This window comes from Rhizophagus irregularis, chromosome 12, assembly GCF_026210795.1.
Source record: "Rhizophagus irregularis chromosome 12, complete sequence".
Lineage (NCBI taxonomy): Eukaryota > Fungi > Glomeromycota > Glomeromycetes > Glomerales > Glomeraceae > Rhizophagus > Rhizophagus irregularis.
In genome coordinates this window covers 4,327,279-4,341,788 of record NC_089440.1, presented here as the reverse complement: position 1 = coordinate 4,341,788, position 14,510 = coordinate 4,327,279, and the positions used below count along the sequence as shown (strand labels likewise).

The 14,510-nt window shown below is 26.7% G+C and overlaps 2 protein-coding genes across 2 annotated transcripts; one reads left to right on the top strand and one right to left on the bottom strand.

Moving 5' to 3' along the window:
* The first annotated feature begins 707 nt into the window (after window positions 1-707).
* Window positions 708-3,699, top strand: OCT59_004469 (uncharacterized protein). Its single transcript, XM_066148289.1, has 8 exons — window positions 708-1,304; window positions 1,470-1,621; window positions 1,714-1,731; window positions 1,810-2,141; window positions 2,220-2,265; window positions 2,341-2,382; window positions 2,469-3,283; window positions 3,404-3,699. The coding sequence occupies exons 1-7, from the start codon at window positions 922-924 to the stop codon at window positions 3,233-3,235; spliced, it is 1,740 nt and encodes a 579-aa protein (XP_065996907.1). The 5' UTR covers window positions 708-921; the 3' UTR covers window positions 3,236-3,283; window positions 3,404-3,699.
* Window positions 3,700-9,659: 5,960 nt separating this feature from the next.
* Window positions 9,660-13,115, bottom strand: OCT59_004468 (uncharacterized protein; the record flags this gene model as incomplete). The annotated part of the gene is made up of 15 exons (XM_025317407.2): window positions 9,660-9,798; window positions 9,878-9,972; window positions 10,051-10,185; window positions 10,262-10,437; window positions 10,527-10,701; window positions 10,779-11,000; window positions 11,080-11,260; window positions 11,327-11,643; window positions 11,722-11,913; window positions 11,986-12,098; window positions 12,181-12,334; window positions 12,419-12,549; window positions 12,629-12,680; window positions 12,747-12,792; window positions 12,913-13,115. 15 exons carry the CDS (start codon window positions 13,113-13,115, stop codon window positions 9,660-9,662), a joined length of 2,331 nt encoding a protein of 776 aa, XP_025178401.1.
* Between the last annotated feature and the right edge of the window lie 1,395 nt (window positions 13,116-14,510).

Below are 14,510 nucleotides of genomic sequence, written 5' to 3'. Positions count from 1 at the left end.
ACATATATAATTATAATAATAATAAACTCTTATAAATATAGCGAATATTCTCGACTTGACTTTTTTTTTTGATAACCATCAAAAAAAAAAAAAAAATTTATAATTGCATAATAATAAATTATCCCCGTCCACTTTATATATAATATATATATATATGATAAATTTTTTTTTTTATACTATTTTCATAAAACTTTAAAAAACAATTTTATTTTATTTTATTTTTTTTTTAATTTTTTTTTTTCGAAAAAAATTTGTGTATTTAGGTTTAGATGAACACACATATTCATAATAATAATACATTTAAAAAAATTTTTGAGAAAAATCCGGACTCATTAATGGTAAATTTCTTAATAAATCAATCATCTATCTAATCATTAAATTTCATTATATAAAGAACAAGTTTTATAGCTGACATTCAAAAATTTTCTTGTTACCATATAGGTAAATCGGTAAAAAAAAAAATATATATATAATATAAAAAACACGTTAAATGTAAATTTCCTTTTATCATCCACTCACCTTTTCAGCCACCAAACCATAATTTTTTTTTTTTTTAAACAATTAATATATAAATAAAACCACAAATTTTTTTTTTTCTGGGAAAATAAAAACGAAATAGCACAAGTTTCATAATATATAAATATTCCTTTTTCTGTGTTGTCTATTTTTTTCTTATATTTTCTATTTTTATTCTTTTTTTTTTTCTTATCAGACTTAGATATTCCCTTGTTTCGAGAATATTTCTAAAAAATTTTCCACTTTCCTTACAAGCTTATTTCTTATTTTTTTTTTTTGTCATTCCCTATTTTTTGAGAAAAAGAGTTTTTACCGTGGTTTATTCCTTTTTTTCTTCTTCTTTTTTGGTTCCTCGCCAACCTGGCTCCAGATATTTCAGACAACGCTTTTGGTCAAAAGCCCATTATGGAACATAAAGGCAATAATACCTCTAATAATAATGGCAATACCAGTAATAATAACGTCGACAACACTCAAAGAGATAATAATAATACAAACAAAGGGGACTTCTTTACGTCACAGTCTGAACCGCCTGGTACCTCACTTCCCGGTTCTTCCACCTCGACACCTTTAGTTACATCTCCTTTTCACGAACCATTAGTCGCTCCAGTTACTACTACTTCCCCAACCTCTTCCACAAACTTGACAAATGTATCGCCTCCTGCTCAGTCTACAAATAGTAATACAGCGACAACGACTTCCACGACAACAACAATAGCGACGACCACACCAACGACACCAGCTGCTGCTCATAAAACACAGGCAGCTTTTGTTAATAAACTTTACACGTAAGTATTTTATTATTTCTTTAAAAATCCTGTTTGATTTCAAGTTTTTCGTTGATTCAATTTCTATCATCACTAAAAAAATCAATTATGTTATCAATTTAATGAAAATTACGCGTAAAAAAAGTCCAATGATATTAAAACCTTATTTGATTAAAATATTAACAGAATGGTAGAAGATCCTTCGATTCAACATTTGATCTCATGGGCTCCTTCTGGTGACGTTTTCAGTGTTTCTAATCCAACCGAATTTTCAAAATCGGTCTTACCGCAGTATTTTAAACATAATAATTGGCAAAGTTTTGTCAGACAATTAAATAGTAAGTTATTATAATAATTATATATTATAATTATATCTTTTATTTATTAATTAATTTATTTATTTGTATTACCATTTGATCTAATTATTTAGTGTATGGATTTCATAAAGGTAAATTTTCAAATTAAACTTTTTTTTTTTTTAAATGATAGTGTTTTTAACATCATTTTTTTTTAAAATTTTAAAAAGTGAATGATATGTTTCATGCAAATCCAACAAGTGAAAGTCAAGCTTGGGAATTTAAACATCCAGATTTTCGTCGTGGGCAACTATTAGCTTTACAAAATATTAAACGTAAAAGTTCAAAACCTGCCAATCCTAGTAATATGAAAGGGAATTTAGGTAGTTCTGGTACAGGTCAGAGTCCTTCAGCTGATACTGATACGCGTGATGATAGAATTGATTGTTTAACAACACAAATGTCTGAAATGATGGATAGAATGCGTCAAATGAATGAAAGTTATAGTTTATTATATGCTGAAACTGTTTCTTGTAGAATGTTACAATCAAAACATCAACAGGTACATTCAATTATTTTTATATAGACCCAAAGAGATTCTTGAGATGAAAATATTATTTATACATAATTTATTTTATAGGTGATCACTGCTATTACAAATCTTTTAGCTTCAATGTCTAGAGAAGGTAATTTATTAAAGATTTTTTATATCGTTTTATATGATCGTTTTTTTTTTAACAACTTAATTCATTGATTAATAGATGATAATAACGATCCACGTAGTTTGAAACGAAAATTTGATAGTAAATATAATATAGTTAATTTTCATATTAAAAAAAAAAAAATATTTTTTTTATTTAATAATAACATTTTAATCAAATATTTTTAGTGGATCTACTGACTGCAGAAGTTGCAAAATTGGGACAAGTGGATGTTCCACCACCTTCTCACTCACCTATGATGCATCATCAATCTCATTATCCTAGAGAACATCCAATAAGATCAATGTCAACTCCACAACCCATGGTTGGTTTGGAACCTACACATTCAGCAATGAGTGAGATTGAATATCGTATGCGGTCAACATCTCCATTTGGTCCAAATCATCATAATCCAAAAGTTCAAACATCTAGTCCTTTAGCCATGTTACCGGAAATTCCGTTTTCTCCTTTTCAACCGAATAATAATTACCTACGACACCGATCTCCTGAACCGATATCAGGTGTGAGCCCTGCCAACAGTAGATCTGCATCAATGGATACATATAGTCGATCGGTATCCATGTCACAATCTAGTTCCCATACAGCTTCACAATATTCCCAAACGAATAATTCACATTCTTCACACATGTCATCATCATTACCTTCGCCTCCAACTCGAAGGTCTTCACAACCCGCTTCATCGTTAGGTTTCGGTAGTGATAGTAATTTGTTAAATCCATCTGAAAATAGATATAAGGACAATAATTCATCTACAATATCACAATCACAATCTCAACAACAACGTCCTCCATCTTCATCTTCTACTTCTCCTATCCCCTTTAAATCAGAGAATCCAGTTGTTAATAATCCATCAACGTCGCAAACAAGAGCTCCACCAATACCTGATCCTCCGGATAACGGTGAAGAATACGCCAAGAGACGCAAAAGAAATTAAGAAAGAAAGTGAAGATGAATTAAGTGGACGAACCCGCAGTATAAACGGGTATTTTAATTCTCGTTTTTATTATGTAATTTTCATTTGTGTGGAATATCTTTTTTTTATCTATTTATAATCGAATTATTAATATGAAAAAATTTTTTTTTATTCGATAAAAAAAAAAAGTTGGAGAGATATAATTAATAATTATTATATTTTTGTTTATTTATCCCACCAGGGATCTTAAGAAACTAATTAATACATTGTAAAAAAAAAAATTTAATATTTTGTTAAGTTTTTTTCCCTGAATGTCAGAGACAGATTTAATAATTTTTTTTTTTTTTTGGAATATTTAATTGATTGGTGATGTAGAATCATGAAGATACTATGGACTATTATTTTTAAATCGTACGTCACTTTACTGGATATGTAATTAAAAAAAGAAACCAGATAAAGGACCTACGTAAAATTTGATGGGGATTAAAAAAAAAAAAAAAATTCAATAAATTGAATTAATGATGTAAAGGATATTATTAGGGGTTATTTTTTTTTTTCTTTTCCCTTTTCCAAAAAAGTAATTATATACATAAGTAGGTACATGAGATAAATAAATTTATAGTACTATACTATTTATTAATTCTGTAATGTGTATATAGTATATAGCAAAACTTACTTATTTTTACAAATAATAATAAAATAATAATTTATAATTTATAATTTAATAAAATGTTTAAATGATCAATTGTATCATGTACAATCGTATCATGTATCAATCGTTTCATATATCATGAATAAATCGTATCATGTTACATAATTTTTTTATTTTGGTAAAATTGGTAAAATTAATTCGGAAATTAATTTATTGGCACTTTTGCAGATTTCAAAGATAAAAAAAAAAAAGTAAGTTACGGTTAAATACTGTATTGTTCGTATTTGTTACTCTTTATAAATTTATAATATAAATAAATATACGTGCCACATTACTGTTTGGGGTAATTATTAGTACTATAATAAACATAATTTAGATGGGTATTTTCATATTTGTTGTATAACCGAAACTTCTTTTTCACTTTTCTTTTTTTTCTTTTTAATCACGTTAAACATAACCGGTTAGATCATCTTTGTATGAAATAAAAGGAAAAATCAAATCACGTTTCCTAATATGTATCGTACATATAAAAACTATTTTTCATGTTAAAAATTTCATTAAAAAAATTTTTTTTTTTTTAAAATTAGTAATCCATAATTTATAATTTATGATGATGATGATATGTTGTTATTTGATAATCTTTATATGAAAAATCTTTATTTGATCATTAATTGAATATATTTATTTTAAAGTAATTATAATGATCTTTATTATATGTGTGTATGTATGTGGTGCCCGTGATGTGTGTGGTGCCGTGTGGTGCGTATGGTGCGTGTGAATTGAACGGTTAAATTTATAATGATTTTTTACCAATTTTACAAAAATAATCAAAATAATCAAAAAAAAAATTAGAAAAAAAAGAAAAAAAAAGGAAAAAAAATAAAGAGAGAGAGACTCATTTACTCAAACTCAAATTATTTGAAATAAAGATCTTTTTTTATTTTTTTCATTAAAGAATTTTTTTCATACCAGACAATATCAGATATCAGATATCCAACAAAAAAAAAAAAAAAAAATGATTTTTTTTTTACTGTATTACGTTACGTACAAAAAAAAAAAAAAAGAAAAAAAAGATCATTCGAGGTTATCGTAGTTTTTCGGAACATTATTATACATTTATACTCTCATTCAATGAACGAAAAAAACAATACATCAAAAATCTATTTTATTTTTTTTTTTATGATAAAATAAAAATAAAAAAAAATATATAAAAATATATATATAATATATATATAATATATATATTATGTATATTTATTTGTGTGTATAATATATGTATATATATATATATATATATAAATGTATTTATTAATTACTTTAAAAATTATTTTATTAAAAAAAAAAACAATATAAAAATATACGGTTATTATACATATTTTCGCGAATGATGATTGATAAAAATAAATAATAAATAAACAAACAAATAAATAAATCAATCAATTTAGTACAATTTCATTCCCATTTACCTTTTGTCATTTTTAATGTTCATTCGTTTATTCTAAACGCCTAAAATCAAATGAATTCCTATTTTTTCTCTTTTTTTTTTTCTTTTTTCTTTTTCTTTTGAACATAACGAATTATTTTAATTACTAAACACGTAAAAAATAAAAACTCCCAACAAAAAAAGTTAAGGTATGATGGCGCAAATCTTTGTGCTTATCGGTTATGCACAACTACGCAGCAACAGATTTGTATGTCGTATGGACATGAACGTTCCACTAACGTCCCGATCCGATCAGGTGCGAATAAATGATTATATGCAGTTTTTAATCAGAAACCATGCGAAAAAAATAATCTAGATTAAAATGGTATTATTAAAAGAATAAATATGTGTGGGAACAAATGAAAATAAGGAAGAATGAGGATGGAATCGATTCTGAAAATCGAAATAATATAATATTTGTAAATCGATTCATTTTGTAATCTACAAATCGAAAATACAACTTAAATTGCACCCGTAACTATCCCGAAGTTACGATTTATCAATGTTTTTTTTTTTTAATCTGATACAAAAAAAGCGAAATACAAACCTGCTTATTGCTTACAATTATAGTACAAGGTTTTTAAAAATTTTTTTTTTAAAATTATTCTTTTTTAGATCTCATATTGTTCATAGTAATGTTATTAATAAATATTAAAAATTAACTTATAAAAGAAATATATACGGTAAGATTTAGAGATTTTAGGGTCCCATGTTTAGAAAAAATATAAATTCCCGGTGGTTCTAACGACGATCATTAAAGATTTACATGATTTAATAAATTCAGTTTACCTATAAATTTGATAACGGGGATAACAATCGTAGTTAAAAAAAGTAAATCCTTTTATCTAAAAATAACTTTGATATGATAATCATCGGATTATATGATAAACCGATAAGCCTTCTTCTAGTAAAGATAGTAAAAAGAGGATAATCAATGATCAGAAAAAAATTCTGTATATCTTTTTTTAAATGAGATTTGCTTGATTTGCAAAATTTTTTTTTTTTTTTCTGGAGATCTAGTTTAACTCAGGGTATTGAAGATGGTATGATCTTGTTCCAATGATATGAGTTTTATTTATGTTGACATTGTTGCGGGAAATTTAAGGGGTTCTATCCATATATAGGGGTTTCCGTAAAATACACTTCTTAAAAAAATTGTTTATAATAAAAAAAAAAGTTGAATTCCTTTAAGTTAACGCCAAAAAAAAACAACATGTTTATAGTTACGTAAAAGCGTAATATAATATATTTCATTGAATTTACCATGTGAAGATATTATGAAAAGAATCTCAGAATATTTGTATCATTAAAACATAGATCGCTATATATATTTATATAGCATAATAGTATCTTTAGTTATAAAGATTCTAGCCAATACTTTGAAAAAGCAAAAGAAATAATAATAATAATTTAAAATTAATTAATTAATTTGTAATTCAATAATAAAAATATAATATAATATATAAAATATATAAAAGAGATAACGGATAAATATATCTCTATCTATTTATAATTAGAAGATTAAAGTTGACAGATAAAGAGGGCAAATTAATCTAGAATTTTTACAAAAAAGTTAATATAGATCCTTTAAAATATAATCCGGTAAAAGTTTAGATTTTAAAATTTAAACCAATTAAATGAAATATAATAATAATAATAAAAAAAAAAAGTACAATATAAATATACCATAATATTTATATATTTTTATTTAACATAAATTATTGGAAACTTTAAATACATAGAATAAATAGTACATTCTCATCCAAATAAGTACAACCTAAATAACCTAAATATAAGTACAGGATTTTACCCGCTGATTTTTGTTCGTTAGTTTAGCGATATTCATGGGGATCAATTAACTGATCGCTACCATGTGGTTGTTCTTCAAACAAATTACGTTCTTAACCTTGTGCGATTTAATTTACTTTTGGTCTTGGTCAAAACATGCATGTTTATGTATGACAAAAATATTCTTAATCGAAAACGCGATATTTCGATAATGTGATAATGTGATAAACGAAAAAAAGAAATATTTTTTAATTTTTATGACAAGAATAACTTGTTCTTTTTAATATTTTTAAACCAAAAAAAAAACCGGTCTTATTCTCTTAATATTTTTAATAAAAAATTATATTTTTTTTTCATAAAAAAATAATTATCGTATTGTTTTTTTTTTCATTAAATATTAATCTATTAATTAATATTGTTAATCTATTTATTAATAGTGTCTTTCAAAATAAAAAATTCTTTTTTTGTTTGTATAGTCTATGCCATTGAAAAGCTTCTAATGATTTTATTGAAATTGGAAGTATTATTTGAATTAAAAGTCCAAAAGTGCTTCCAAATCAACTTATATGTTTGTTTCTATGTGCATTGGAAGCTTCTAATGATTTTTATTGGAAGTCCAAAAGTGCTTCCAAACTTCCAATGTCCATCTACTGGTCTATGTGGTCTATGCTCTTGTAAAAATAAATGAGAAAAAAACAACGCGTTAATGTTTTTAATTTTTAGAAATATTTTTGCCGTACTGTACATAATCAGACAGTTTCGGGATTTTTGTAATTGTTTTCGTGTATATTTGACAGGGTCAATCATACAGGGTCAAAACATAATTTTTTAATTGGCAGAATCTATGCGATAAACTTACCGCAGAAATCGAAAAAAAATAATGCACGTGACGATGAGTACCATTGAAGGAACCTGCCATAATGACTTTCGTCCGAATTCACTTCAATTAAAATGAAATGGTTCAACATTACGTAATTGCCCGCATACTTTTCATCGACAGAGAGAGTCCAACCAATCCGAATCTTCAAAGTCCTAGCTTTTACGGAAATTTCTTCTGGTCAATCATCCGATTCAGAAATTGGAACCCGTTTTAAGCAAGTTTTTGATTTGATTAAGGAGAGGATTCCACAGAATATGCTGCGAGACGGTGAAGTTCGTGAATTTATGCTTTTTATTATGGCGGAGAGGATCCAAAATTTAACAAATGGGTAGGTAGAAAAGTAGTTTAGATAACAACATGGATTAGTAGCAGAATATCATGTTCTTATTCCTCTCTTTAAACGTCCACTACTCCAATATCTTTATCTTTTGTTAAATTCATTTTTACTTTGTCGGATCCTTTATATCAATCAATAAAAATTCATAATGATTGGGTTTTAATTACGCATGTATACAAAAATACTTTATTTTCAATGTATTACTAATAGGAAACATTCGTAGATTAATATTTCATTCTTTATTACATTTATGAGGTAACATAATCTAATAATGTAGTTCGGAGAGTTGGTATTAAAAACAAACAACCAAAGTCCATTAACTGCAAGTTGAAGCCTCTCGAGATTGAGCCACCCGAAGTGGCTAGTTGAGGGATTGGTGAGCCAGCTTGTGGGTAGTTATTGAATCCGAAATTGGAAAGTGCTACCTCCAACGTCAGCTACTACGAAATCGGCCTACCAACCCACGGATGACAATTTCGAAGGGGCAAACGTATTTCATCGTTGACATCTAGATAATCACGAAAAATTTCCCAATTCGTCAATAAAAGTTCGTCTCCAGCGAGAAGTTTAACTATTGGCATAATATCATCGTCATTCCAATGATTAGAGGAATTTTTTTGATGGCTTGTTTACAGGTCTCAAGAGAAGCTTCCCTGTAAGTATGGAGTAGTGAACTTAAAAATATTTGGCGATTTCTTTTGTATAAAATGTTTAGAGCATACCTTTGATAGGTCCCGGATTTGATATCGCAGTGCAAACAAAGTCTTTTTCCTCATCAGATTTATCGCACCAGTCTTGATACGCATCATCGATCAGCGTTTTTTACTTCCAGGGTCTTATCGTTAGTAGTATTCGTCCTTTTCTTATGAGTCGCATTTTTCTTATTTTCCTTCTGAATTATATTCTTCCTATGAATCGTTCCAAACAAGAAAGTATATTTAGGGTACGAAAAGAGAAGAGTTATTGTACAAGCAGCCAGCAGAATTTGTAAAATTTCGCAATTTTCAAGTCATGTGATAAAAAAAGCTATACGAATCAGTTACCCAGTATCACGTGAAACAAGTAAGCATAAACATACGATCAACAGGGATTTATTTTAATACAAAATCTAAATTTAATATTTTTTAATAAATTCATAATTATAAAACAATATAATAAGAAATGGATAAACGTATAAATAAATAAAGCAGTTATTTATTAAATACAATTAAATATAAATTTTTTTTTCTTAAAAAAATTATTCTGTTTAATTCTAAGTAGTTATCAAAATTTTTTTTCTACATTAAGTTTATATTATTGATAAGATCATTTTGGTGGTGGTGGTGGTGGTGGTCTTGAATATCCTTGCGATGTAGGTGAGAATGATATTTGCATACCTTTATTCCATACTAGAGGAGATGCAGGTTGTGAGATATTAAGATTTTTCATTGATCCTGAAAGTACACTATAAACAAAAAAAATAAAATAAAAAATATAAGAATACAAAAAGTTTATTTTATATAAATAAAAATATTAATATATACTCTGCAAGATGTTCAGCTTCTTTTTTACGAATAGCGGAAAAGGCTTGACAATTTTGCTTAAGTTCATCTACATTTGCTTGTGAACGAGCATAAAACTAAATAAATAACATAAATATAATTAATAATCAAATATATAATATAAAATAAATTGTTATTTTATAAATACTAATTACCGCCATTCCTTCCTGCAATCGTTGAAGTATATTAGTGAAATATTTATAACCAGTTTCAAGATTTTGTATAAACTGAACTCTATTTGGATTATTTAATGCGATTCTTCTTTTTTTATTATATTCTTCAAACTTGTCCTGTAATATAATTTGTATTTAAAAATCATAAATAAACAAAAAAAAAAATGTATATAACAACAAAAAATTCACCTACAGATATAGATGCCAAAACTTTTTCTTGCACATCAGATAATTTATTATATGTTGATAAAAAGCTATCATATTTTTTCAACTGTTCAATAAATAAATCTTCAAAATGAGCAGGTTCAAGTTTAATAGATGTATTACTAGCTGAGCTTATCTTTGCAGCTTCCTTAAGTAATATAGGTGCTAAAAATAATTTAAATAAAATAAAATTTTTGTTAAATAAAAATTTATAACATAATACATCAATAAATAACAAACTCATTAATACAAACAAATATCATCTAAATCTGCAGCCTTTTTCACTTCTTGAATTTTAGTTTCACATTCTTTCATAATTTGAAATGATTGATTTATTAAAACCCTTAATTCATCTTTGATTTTTTTAATTCCATCCATATCTGGTTCTGATGATTGAAATTCTGAAGGAATGCGTTCTTCTAGCATTTCCTGAAACATTAACAAACATTAACGAATTTAATTTTTTAATAATTTATGTAAATTTAATTAAACAATTAATGATTTACTTGATCAGAGCTCAATAAATCTAAAGCTTCTGTTTGTTGTTCTAATCCATTTTGGAGAACCTTATTACTCTTATAAGCTTGATCATTAAGTTTCTTATAGCTTGCTGCTTTTTCAGTCAATTCTCTATTTTTTGATAGAGAGTTAGGTCTAGCCCATTTTGCACCAAATTTATTTCTAAATTCTTCATCATCAGTGCATTCTTGATCCAAAAAAGCAAGAGCCTATAAAAATAATCATACGTTACTTGGTAAATAAAAATTCCAGACATAATATCAGACTTAGAATTCTTGTAAGATTAACCTCATCCAAAGTTTGATAGATCATTTTAGATTTATCTTGTAAAGTATCAAACATAGCATTTAATCTTGCTAAACCTCCTTCATTACGAACTTCTCGAGACATGGCTAAAATTGATGATGGTATATTTGAACGTTGTTCTGATTCATTAAGTGCTGCCGGCAAATTTAAGGACCGCAATGTACTAAATACAAGCGAAAAATTATTCTTGTATACGTATATTTTTTATATATAAAAATAAAAATAATACCTGTTACAAATATTTATCAATTCGTGAAGTTTGGATAAAATCTCATCTCTAACTAGTTTTTCTTTACGATCTGAATATACACTAAGAGCTTGATGTACTGCATAAGGGACAAGTTTTACAAACAAAGGCACGCCCAACATGGATCTTTCATTCATCAAAGAAATAGGATCTTTGACTTCTGGTGGAATATTGGGATTTGCCATATTAGCTTTACCAATTAAAGCTAACGAAGAAGCAGATGGAACCATTTGAAGATAAATAATGTCATTATCTTTTTGAGCTCTATTATAATTTGATTGGACAGCTGTCTGTACGGACTAAAAAAGAACTACAACTATGAAGATAGATAAAATAAAAAAAAAAAACATCTCTCTATGTAATAGATACACAAATACCTCCAAGTCTTTTGCAACAGCTTCGCGTAAGTTTCTCTTTTGGTCTAATCCCTTTTTAATATATTCTTGAGCAACTTGAAGCCTAGCAATTTCTTCTCCATATTTATTCTGACTCATGCATTCAGATGATTTTCTAAACTCTGCAGCAGCTTGAAAATGCCAAGATTTTACTTGTAAATGCACAAGCCATCCCTTAATACAATTTATGTTAGAATTAAATATAGGAAAATTCATTTAGAGATAAGATAGAGATTAATAACCTACTTGCCCAAATAACTTTGCAATTTCTGTATTATTTAATGCTATCTCATGTGCATTTTCATAATAAATGGATACTTGGCTAGCTAATTTTGCAACCGTTCCATCCTTGTATTTATCTAATTGAAAAGCACATTAACATATATACTCACTTATCATAATATTTTTGGAATGATTACAGTAAATTAAACTCCAATTCACCATGAACAGCCTTTTGCCAAAAGCATTCTTGAGCTTGTGCAAGCATTGTATTAATCAATACGTTTAATGTCTCGGATGACATATCTAAAGGTGGTGTAATACGCATTTCTGGTATTATAACTCCATCCAAATGTTTGAAGCATCCGGCAGCATACTGAGTTTAGATATATAGACGGTCAATTTACCAATAAAAATTGTAACAATCTCTATTATAATTTGCATAAATTAAATAATTTACTTGAAAGTGCTGGCATGCTCTTTTGACTCCCTCAGGAGTTGTTCTATTTTCAGAGACGCCAAGTTGGCTATACATAGCACCAATATTGAATAACACAGATGCTTTCTCATAAAAAAAATTACGATGTGAAACTAATAATAAAAGAACGATAATAAATGTTAAAATAATATATTTTATTTATTATTAAATAAACAATTAAATAAATTGTACTTGGTTTTTTTTCATCGGAAAAAGCTGAATACCAAGGAAACTCTATACCGAACTGTTAAGCAAGGAAATAAATTAAGATCTCAAATTTAAAGAGAATAAGAGATCCAACCAAACCTACATCAATTGGAAACTTTGATCCGATAAAAACCAATTGTCCGTAATATCTAGGAACGAAAAAAATATATATATATATATAAATTAGTCACTTTTATTATAAAAAAATTATTTTATATCCATCACTTGGTTAATTTAATTGAACTCAGCATATAAATATAGTATCTTACTTTAACAGCCGATGCAGAGCGTTCTGATGTACTTCCAAATTTAAACAATCAGTCCTCAATTCATCAAGAACGCGAAAATCGTCTGTAAAATTATCTGGGTGATCATTATAATGATAAGAAATATACTCTCGAAGAGCTGTCGTTAGCCCAATACGTTCAGTGCGTTTAAAATCAATAGCAAGAATATTTAGTGACCCTGTCATTTTTATTTAAACTAGTAAATAAAAAAAAAGAAAATTTTTTTACTCGTAAAAAACCCGTAATTTCAAGTATCCGTCCACGTGACTTATGTGGCTTGGTATTCGAAGCCAAATGTCAAAATCTACTAAATGCACAATTTTCCATTCCAGGAATTCCATGGTCCTTATTAATGCAAACAACATAAATTTATTAATTTATTTTTGATATGATACCGTCTCGAACATTTTATTCGATCCATATCGACAAGTGAAAATTAAGGTGTGGTCCGCAGGCATTAGTGTTAATATTGAAAAAGAATTATCGCGACCAAACAACTAAGTAATAGTTAGCGAATATTTATAGGTTTTTCAGTTCGATTAAAAAAAATGTATTACGTTACGGAGTGTTAAAAAAAAAATACTAAATGCCGTGAGCCGTAAGCCGTGAGGCAAAAGTATCGATCTTGATTGGTCAAGTTCTTGATATATTGAATCAAGAAGCATACTGCAAGTCTGCAACTCTATCAAGATCGATATTTTTGCTGCCGTGAGAAAATTATTCTATTGCACAGACCTTTCTCGGTAACGTGGTTTGACGAATTTTATTGGTCAGATTTACTGTATTTTACACAACTTATCTAAAAATTCATCATTGGTTTTTTTAAAAATAAAGTTGGATATATTATTTTATAATTGCACTAATTAAAATAAATCAAATAAATCAAAATTTTTTAGTCAATGATTTTGGTTAATAGTTACTATTTAAAATAAATTAGTTCAAATTGATTTAAAATCTAATTTAAACTTTTGGCATTTTGAGTATATATATTTTTAAGTTGTAGTAAATTACTTTTAATTTTTATATTTTTTACTAATTCTACAAATATTTTACTAAAATTTTAATATATATATTTTAAACAAATTAATCTATTAATATTGAATTTAAAAAGATGATTTTACTATTAATAAATGTAATCAAATAGTATAATATTCATTAAAATCTAATTCTTAAATAAGATTTTACAATTAATAATTAAATTATTACACAAACTATTAATTCCTGTTAAAATAATTTTACTACCATTTAATTCATCCTAATAAAAGAAATAAATTTATTGAAATTTGATTTTTACCGTATTTGCCCAAAAATAAGCAACAAATTTTTGCACATAATACTGGCCAAGTTTAAATAATATTGGCCAAAATTTGTTATAATGCAGGCCATGTTGCTTATTTCAGTGATTGCTTATTTTTGGGCAAATACAGTAAATAAAAAGTAATTTGATTATCTTTTATTTAAATTTTTTTTTTAATTCTGCAGTATATTTGTGAATTTATTAGAAAAAATCAACAGAAAATATTACATATATAGTAACTATCTATTATAAAATAAATCTGACATCATTAATTCATAACTAT